The sequence below is a fragment of the Echinops telfairi genome, unplaced genomic scaffold (assembly GCF_000313985.2).
Source record: "Echinops telfairi isolate 266 unplaced genomic scaffold, ASM31398v2 ScPeMD7_6273;HRSCAF=7185, whole genome shotgun sequence".
Taxonomy (NCBI): domain Eukaryota; kingdom Metazoa; phylum Chordata; class Mammalia; order Afrosoricida; family Tenrecidae; genus Echinops; species Echinops telfairi.
In genome coordinates, this window is record NW_022110173.1 from 1,179,549 (window position 1) to 1,188,986 (window position 9,438).

The 9,438-nt window shown below is 39.5% G+C and overlaps 1 protein-coding gene across 1 annotated transcript in view; it reads right to left on the reverse strand.

Annotated features, from left to right (window-relative positions):
• KDM5A (lysine demethylase 5A) overlaps nt 1-9,438 on the reverse strand; it is a 99,910-nt gene that overhangs the window by 37,395 nt on the left and 53,077 nt on the right. The window contains exons 13-17 of the mRNA XM_030887221.2: nt 7,177-7,358; nt 6,178-6,302; nt 5,534-5,684; nt 4,603-4,717; nt 1,065-1,420 (exon numbers count right to left, since the gene is read on the reverse strand). Coding sequence (XP_030743081.2) covers nt 1,065-1,420; nt 4,603-4,717; nt 5,534-5,684; nt 6,178-6,302; nt 7,177-7,358 — 929 coding nt within the window. The remainder of the gene's footprint in view (nt 1-1,064; nt 1,421-4,602; nt 4,718-5,533; nt 5,685-6,177; nt 6,303-7,176; nt 7,359-9,438) is intronic.

The following is a 9,438-nucleotide window of genomic DNA, read 5'->3' on the forward strand; positions in this document are numbered from 1 at the left end:
GGGACAGACAACAGAAAAGTGGGTGAAGGGAGATGTTGGACAATGTAAGATATGACAAAATAACAATTTATAAATTATCAAGGGTTCATGAGGGAGCGGGGAGCGGGGAGGGAGGGGGAAAATGAGGAGCTGATGCCAGGGGCTTACCTGGAGAACAAATGTTTTGAGAATGATGAGGGTAACGAATGTACTTTATACAATTGATGTATGTATGGATTGTGATAAGATTTGTATGAGCCCCCAATAAAATGATTTTTTAAAAATTGTATCAAGCACATTTGTACATATGTTGCCATGTTATTTTCTAAACATTTACTTTCTATTGAGCCCTTGGAATCAGCTCCTCTTTTTGCTTCTTCTCTTGTTTTTCTGTGAACTAATTCTAATCTTGTGTCTCACTACTTTCCTGCATCAATCTTCTACTCAAAACAATTTTTTTTTAAATTTTCTGTCACCTGAGCATACCCTTAGAACTCGGCTTATGACATCTCTCCCAACTTCCTTCCCCTTTCCACTCTAATCCTACTCAGTCTTCAAAACCAATCCACCACTGTTATCAAGTCATCTGACTTAAAGTGACCTGAGAGAGAGTTTCTGAGACTGTATGTCTTGACGAGACCAGATAGCCTCAGCTTTCTTCTGTGGGGCACCTGGTGGGCTGGAGGTGCTTAGCCCACTGTGCCACCAAGGCACTACCTAGAGTCCCCCTTTTTTCTCAAGCTCATAAAGATCCCTCCTTTTCTGAATGCAACTTCTCAACTAATATGAATAACACTGCAATGAGCTTTATATATGATAATTTCTAACTTCAAATTCATTAATAGTAAGTGCTAAGTCAAATACTACTTTGCATCACTTAAAGTACCTAACAAAATACTCTGCTAGCAATTATTATTTGAAACAGTCTAGATGCAGTATCATTCGATAATTTGGTGACTGATCAGGAAGACAGAAAAACATTCAACATTTAATATTTTGAAAAATATTTAACAAAATCGTTCTTTATACTCCTCTTTCCCATTTTAGTTATTAAAGAGGTAACAATCACCAACACAGGTCTTTACCTTGCCTGTAAGCAGACCTTAGCCTTTTCTTCCCATCGTTCCGACACTGTAAGGAGCTCCTGCAGCTCAGCCATTGCTTTCTCCACAGCATGGTGGGGCGCCAAGCCCACCCCAGAATCAATCAACTTCTTCATGACCTCTAAAGTGACTTGCTGTGGATCAGACAGGGTCAGTCTTACTTCATCCAACCATCGGGCCTGCTGTAGCTCTTGCTTTAGTCGGGGTAATTCAGGCAGTTCCACATACAGACTAGAGCCCATGTCTATTAGCATCTGGAGCTTGGAAGAATCTGGAGTTTCATCCATCATTGCCTCCTGAGCACGTTCATGAAATTCTTCCACATCATCCAGCAAATTCTAATAAGATCAACAAATAAAACAGAAAGCAAGTTTAAAAGATACAAAATTAGTGTGGAATACACAATCCGGGCAAACCAATAGACAACTGATGTACCATTTGTAGACCATATGTAATGTCACCATCATACCACCAAACAGATGATAGGCAAAAGTATCCATATGTTTCTCTATAATTAGTCTGCTTTATACATACAATTAATTCAATAAGTACTTAATGACTGCTGACTTAGATGCAGACATTATTCTAGCCACACAGTATTGAACAAGACATACAGAGTGCTTAGTCTCAAGAAACATACCATCTAATATAGGTGGTGAGAAAGTAGCTATGTGAATGTTTCAGTTTAAGTGCTACTAAAATAAAATAGGACAACGTGATGGAAAATTACTAGAAGGGGAGAGGAGCATATTACTTAGCTAGAGTATTCACAGAAGACAAAGAAATTGAATCCAAAATGAAAGGGATGTGGTGGGAACCATACAAGGAAGTAGAGGAAGAGCAGTTCACACAAAGCAAATAGTAACTGGAAAAGAGGACTGAGCTGGTATGATACGCACGTTGCGTAAGGGAGGGAGGGATACATATAACTGGAGAGTAAGAAGTAAAACTATGTAATATTTCATAGGTAAGAATAAGTTTGGGTTTTATTCCAATGGCTTTGTGGAGCAAGGGGAGAATTTTAAGCACAAGGGAATGACAGACTCTAACTCATACGTTAGATGACCACTCTGGTTACTCAATGAAAATAGACTGCAGGAGACAGGTGTAGAAACATGGAAATCAAGTAAGAAGTAGCTAGAGTAATCCAAGTACAAATCCTGGTGGGTCCAAACCCATTGTTGTCAAGCAGATTCCAATTCAGAACTGTTCCAGGGCCGAAGTGCCCCACAGGCTTTCCTAGGCTGCTCTCTTCTAGAAGTAGACTGCCACATCATCACCCTATAGGCTTACAGCCGAGTGCTTTATCTGCGAAGACACTAGGTTACATTCTTTCTAGTAGCTTACAGCAATGTTTAAGCCAAAAAGAAAATGAGAAGCAGTAGGCTTTGGGATCTAGCTTGGAGACAATCTAAAGATTAAATATGGAACCCACTGATAATAAATGAATCAACCTTATAGAAAGAGACAGACTCATTTACTAAGTCTTAGACAGGACAACAATAAAGACAAATCACCTACCCATGAAGCACTTGATGGCATGGATGGACCTGGAGAGCATTATGCTGAGTACAATTAGTCAATCACAAAAGGACACACACTGTACGACCACTGTTATATAGAAAACCAAAAACTATAAAATAAAGACTTTGATAAGCAAAGAAACAGACTTTGGAGGGGAGTGGGGACAGGGAGGGAGATAAGATGACAGGTAATAATCTGGGTGAAGGGGAAGTAATGTACAAGAGTGAGAAGAGAAACAGCAAGGTCTCTATAGAGTAAGCTGATGGGGGGGGCGCTGATTAATGGCTTAAATGGTTAAATAAATAATTTATTATCTGAAATGTAAACCACTATCTAATTCATTCTCTCTGTGTATCACATACACACACACACACACACACACACACACACCTCGAAGAGGGAGACTATCAGCAAGAGGACATAAAAGTGTCCAAGGATTCACAGAAATGCTGCCACTTAAATGGGACATAAAGTACAGTGGGAACTGTAATGAAATCGTTACTGATGGTAGATCAATGCTTCACAGTTGCAGGCAGAACTACAGAAACAGGAAAAGAACCACAACTGGGTATGTACACAATTGCAGATTAGAAAATTTTCATGAAAAGCTTTTAAGATGCTTTTTAGCCAATGAAATGGAAACACAGAAAATTACACTATACTCTGCACTGCTAGAATCTGTCCTTTGGATGACTACAATTGCCTCTTATTGCTTTTACTTTTGTGCCCTACAGTTTATTATTCGTTTTGTTGCCAGAGATTATCTAAATTATGATCCAGATCACATTACTCTCTCTGATTACAATCCTCCACTGGTTCCAGGAAGCAAGCAACTAGATATAGGAATCTGTAAAGAAGGAGAAAGGCAGTCAGAGCTAGAGGCTTGTGAGTAAATAAGCTACAAGTGATAGTTAATGTCAGTGGACAAATAAGATACCTAGAGTGTGGAGGGGAAAAAGCTGGTTTCTAATATATGCCATAATATAAATATATACTCCTAATATATACAATATACACAAACTTAGGAGTCAAGCCAAGAAGACTAACGAGTTGGCAACGAGCCAGGCAGAAACCTAGAAGACAGTAGTGACACAGATTAGAGAAATGTTTCCAGTGGTCAATAATCAAAATGATCTTCTGAGAAAGAGCAAGATAAAAACACAATTGAGACTAGATTTCCCAATCTGATAAGCTTTATTTTAGCTACTCTGTCCATTCCTCCAAACACATAAAAACACATCTCAAACATGATTCCTAATTACACAGATTAATACGTTATGTGTACTTCTGAGACTTTACATATTCATTAAACCTTCAGGACCCTGATGGTTTCAGAACTGTGTAATTTTAAAACTCCAGTTCTTATAACTCACCGATTCGCTCTCAGATTCATTTAACTAATGTCTTGCATTTCAATAACATCTATGATAAAGAGAAGTTCTGATGTGAAATTAACACAGGAATAATAAAGGAGCCTGTAGGCTGCGTCTATTCCGACTCATAAGGTTTCCTACACTATCATCTTTGGGGGAGCAGATTGCCAGGACTTTTCTCCCACTGAGCCCGAGAGGGTAAAACATCTGACTTCTTGGTTTTCAGCTGAGCCCAGAAGCGCTGTGCCACAAGGACGCCCATAGTTGGCTCAGTTCCAGCATTTTAAATGTGACCTAAAGAACGAAGCCAAGAGAGTCTTTCAAAAGTCACAGCCACACAGTCCATTCCAACTCTTAGCAACTCTGTAAGACAGAGTGCAGCGGCCCCTGTGTGTTTCCAAGGTTATAAATCTTTACAAGAGCAAAAACCTCATTTGGTCCTGAACTGCTGACCTTGTGTTTAGCAGCCCAACATGCAATCCACTATATTAGGACTGCTCCTATAAGAGCTTCTTATTACTTACTAAGTAGGAGAAGAGAGACAAATATGACAGAGCACGAGTCTAGACATTCCATTTCATTTAACCACATTATCCAAGACAGGCATGTAATTAATACTCCACCTTTACTTGTCTAGCTTGGCTGATGACACACGGAAGACTAAAGAGTTGTTGGACAAAGGCCTTCAATTCCTCCACTGTCAATTTGGTCCGAGTTCTCCCACACTCTGGGCTCTGCCTGATGTGAAATAATATTGAAACATAATAAGCAAGAAAAATTCACAGTCATTTTGGGATCAAAGGTGCTTTTCTAATTTCTTTATAAATCTGGCCCAGCATTTCCCAAGGTGGGCAATACCACCCCCTGGTGGCAAGGGTACAATGCAAGGGGGAGCAAAAAAAGCAGACACCTATACTTTATGCTGGATTATAGGATATAGAACCAAAGTTTTTAATTGCCAGGCATGGGGCTGCAGTTTTTTTCTGGAAATGAGGCCTTAGGCCAACTAAACTTGGGAACCTCTGGTCTATCCCAAGCATACCTGTTCATTCTGCTGCAATGATGGAAATGTGTTTTAACTCTTTAGTGAATATAGGACCCAAACCCCTGGCATTCTACACTAGCATACATTGTAGTGGGAGTGGGGAGTGGATAATAAATAAGTAATTTATCTAGGCTATCAGAAGAATAGATAAGTCGGTCGGTAGAGAAGAAGAAAACAAAGCTGGAAAGAAGGTGTAGTTTTAAAAAGGACTGTCAAGAAAAGCCTCACCGAGAGCATGGCATTCGGTCCCGGGTGTCTAGGGGAAGAGAGCTCACACAGAACCCAGAGTAAGCGTGGTGCCCTGTCAGGGACATGCCTCCCTGGTGCCCTGTCAGGGACATGCCTCCCGGAAGAGGACACAGGACGCCAGTCGAGAGAAAAAGGAGGTCAGACTGGACAATACTGACAAAGGGAAACACAAAGGCACAGAGGGCAGGGCTCACAGGTTGTAGTTATAATTTTCTGTTTTACTCTGCAAGAAATACAGCAAAAAACCTTCTTGGTCTTACTTGTGTTTCTGCTTTTTGCTCAGAAGCAGCTGAGCCACAGAAGCACAGGTCTCAGCTTCTTTTACAGCATCCCTGAGTTTTCGAAATAGATCATTCTCTGGATATTTCCTATCCTCAGCATCTTCCAACATCACTCTCAATTCAATCAAATCTGTAAAAACAAATAAAAAGTCATGCACCATAATCGCAGATATAAAAAGCTATTCCAAAATCTTAACCAACCTCTCTAAAGTGAATCATCAACCTATTCGTAGAAACACACTGCAGCTGTGATCCAATCTCTAATCCAATCAAAGTATATGACCAGGTATTCATTTCTAGGCCATATGGATGATTTATCTCAGCTAAGGGGAATTTCTCTTTCCACGCAAGACTGCTGCGTTGACTGACCCATTGGTAACAATAGCTCCTCAAAACAGACATCTATCTACTGCAAGTCTGCAATCAGTCCCATTTTATAAACCTTTTTGTTTAAAATAAGACTCTCAAATAGAAAACTAAATCCACATGCAGGCCATCCATATTCTCAAACTCATATGAAGCCTAGGAACTTTCCTTAAAGTGAAGGAAAAATATACTTTGAAAGGGGCTCTTTTAAAGGGACAAGCATTTCAAAGTATGTACACAAAAGGAGGAAACGTAACCTTTCTTGTGGTTGAAACTAGCAGATAGTGCTTCTGTAACCCGACTGGCCCAAGTGTCATAAGACTGTGCCCTGACTTTCACACCATAGAGGAGAGAAGGGAGATCTTCTAACGGGTAGCGGTATCTAGGGGAAAAAACACAGAAATCAAAACTTTAAGAACCAACAACTTAAAAATAAATTAAATTTCAATACAGATAGCTTAAGAAAAGTAATGGCCAGGGAATGGAATCGTGGTTCACATAGAATGAAAAGCAATGAATCTCATTAAGTTTTGACATTAAGAAGAGACAAGGAACATGTGAAATCAAGTGACAGACTAGATAGTAGTTATATAATTGCCAATTTAAGGATAAGCATGTAGGGTTGGAGTCTAGCCTGTCAATCAGGTCATAGCCAATGAGGCTTCTGTGTGGGCATAGCCTTCCCCTAAGGATTCTGGGAATTCTTGTATTACCTCCTTGGAGGTAGGAGACTCTCTGCTCCCAGCCTGAAAGACACAGCAGCTAAGAAGACACATGGACCCACCCTGATGCAGCCCTGGGTGCTGGAGAAGCCATGCAGAGACTCCTGCCAGCTTTCAGATGTTTCCAATGCCACTGGATCCAAAGACTTAATACCCACTGGCCTGTGATCATCTACATTCGCCGTCATTTCATGAGTTTCGTGAGCCTGAAGAGGACTTTATAGATTGGGACATGTGGGCTAATACCGGACTTATGGACTTGATCTAGACTGGGCTCAATGTTCAATTGCTCTTGTATATAATTTTTTCTTTTTTTTTTAATAAATCTCTTTCATATACACAACATGTGTGTCCATGGATTTTTCTCTCTAGTCTACCCAGACTAACACAGCCTAACTTTAACTGCCAAGTTTAGAGTCAATGTCAGAGGGCTGGTCCTAGAGCAGAGACGCAGACAGATTGACAAAAGTTACTATGTATGGGAATAACTAAGAAAAAGAGCAAGACTTGGTTTTACAAAATCCTCATGGATACCTCAAACATTTCTTCTGCATGGGGCAGGGACACAAGTCAGCTGGGTGGTGGAGACACACAAGTCGCTCAGGATTACAGGAACACGTAAGGGCAGAGAGAAAGCACGTGGTTCTGCATGCTAAGCACTGCCGCTCATCATCAGGAACAAGCTCAAATACTTCTTCTTCAGACATCACAACACCCTGAAAGATAATATATGCCATCAGATCAGTCTTCCAAGCACCAAAGAACGTAAGCTATTAAAATGTTTCCCCAAAAGCCAATCCCTGATTCAAGGAAGAAACATGGATGGTACAAGGAGACAGTAAAAATACACTTTGGTACCTAAGGATGTTCATTTGAATAATGGAAATATAAAGACATGAAATAAGATAAAATGATTACTACAAAAGTTAACACAGTAGTTCTTTGAGGGGAGGGCAGTATAACGGGGTGGTTGACAAAAGTCTGTCTCTTAATCTGGGTGGTGATTAGGAGAATCTTTATATTCATGAACTATATGTCTGTTTTATGTAGCTATCTTTTAATAAAATAATTACAGGAGGAAAAATACTACCCCCGGGAACAATGCATCCTTTAACAGAATAAATTACTACCCTATTACCTGGAAATAACAACGGTATATACAAATTAAATCAAGGGCAAAGTAGTTTAAAATTACTTAAAACTATCCAAATCAAAATATAACCTACTTCACCAACACATCATAAAGAAAATCAAATCATATTTCATGATTAAAGAAAGAACATTTCAGTGCAATTTACAAAGACTTCCATTTTTAATATACAGCAACTCCCTTTATCGTTTGTAGTTACCTGAGCAAGGTACTTGTAAGGCAATTCTGCCATGAGAGCAAGTGTTTCCCATTTAAACAAGGTGGGAACCTGATAACTGATTCACTGGCAGACACAATGCCGTTCTTTCATCAGACGTTTTGTTTCTGACATGAGTTTAATCTAGATGTCTGCTGGCTATATTCTAATAGTGTTGCTTCCCCCCCCCCCCACAGTATTTAGTATTCTCTTTAAAAACTATTTTTATGGAAACATGGTCTCAAAATACATCATCAGAGTTCTTAGGTCACAAGAACTTATATAGCTTCAGAACAACTGGCACAGTGGGGAGGGCACGAATGTAGCAACTGACAAATCTTAACTGCATCAAGACATTGTACATTTTATTAGAACATCATTTCCAAAATTATTCTCCAAGGGCCACTAGTCCTTTAGATTCTTTTTTAAAAAATGCTGTGTATTATATCCTTCTTCCCTTAGAGATGAACACTGGCATATTAAAGGATCATAGAACGTAATAAAGAACCTTTATTATCTTTTCTTAACATAGCCATTTCTCAAACTTCTTTAACCACACAACAATTTTCCTTTCAATATCTTCTAAAATATTTAAAACCCTGGAAGTACTGACAAGTAAGTGTTCAACTTCTAACTGGAAAATTGCTGGTTCAAACTCACTAACTGCTGTGCTCTCGGGACAAAGACGAGGCTGCTGCTCCCATAAAGACTTACTGCCTCAGAAACCGTACATAAGGCTTCTAGGAGTCAGAATCAACTCAATGGCAGTGGGTTTAAGTTTGGAATTGTACTTAAAGCACATGCTCATAGGAATAAATTCTCAAATATTCTAACTTATCTGGAGTTAGGAAAATGCCATTTGCGTAATTTGGGTGAGAAAATCAGGGAATAGAACAAGATGGTACCAGTAAAGGAAAACTAAGAGAGTATCGATGGTGGTGGTACTAAGTGGCATTGCCAAAATAAACCAAGGAATACTTATAAATAAGTAAGAGATGGCTTATGAAGGAAATGAGTGTGTGAAGGAGTATCGTAATAAAGTTGTACATGGGAGAGGGGGAGGTGGGGAGAAAGGTAGTGGTGTTAACGAACCTAGGGACAAGGGAACAAGTGATCCAAATCAGTGGTGAGGAGGGTGTAGGAGGCCCGGTAAGGCATGATCAAGGGTAATGTAACCATGAGGAATTGCTGAAACCCAAATGAAGACTGAGCATGATAGTGGGACAAAAGGAAAGTCAAAGAAAATAGAGGAAAGAGCTAGGAGGCAAAGGGCATTAATAGAGTCTAAAAAACGCATGTACATAGGCAAATATATTTATATATGAGGATGGGGAAATAGATCTATGAGTCTGTATTTATAAGTTTAGTATTAAGGTAGCAGAAGGACATTGGGCCTCCACTCAAGTACTCCCTCAATGCAAGAATACTTTCTTCTATTAAATTGGCATTC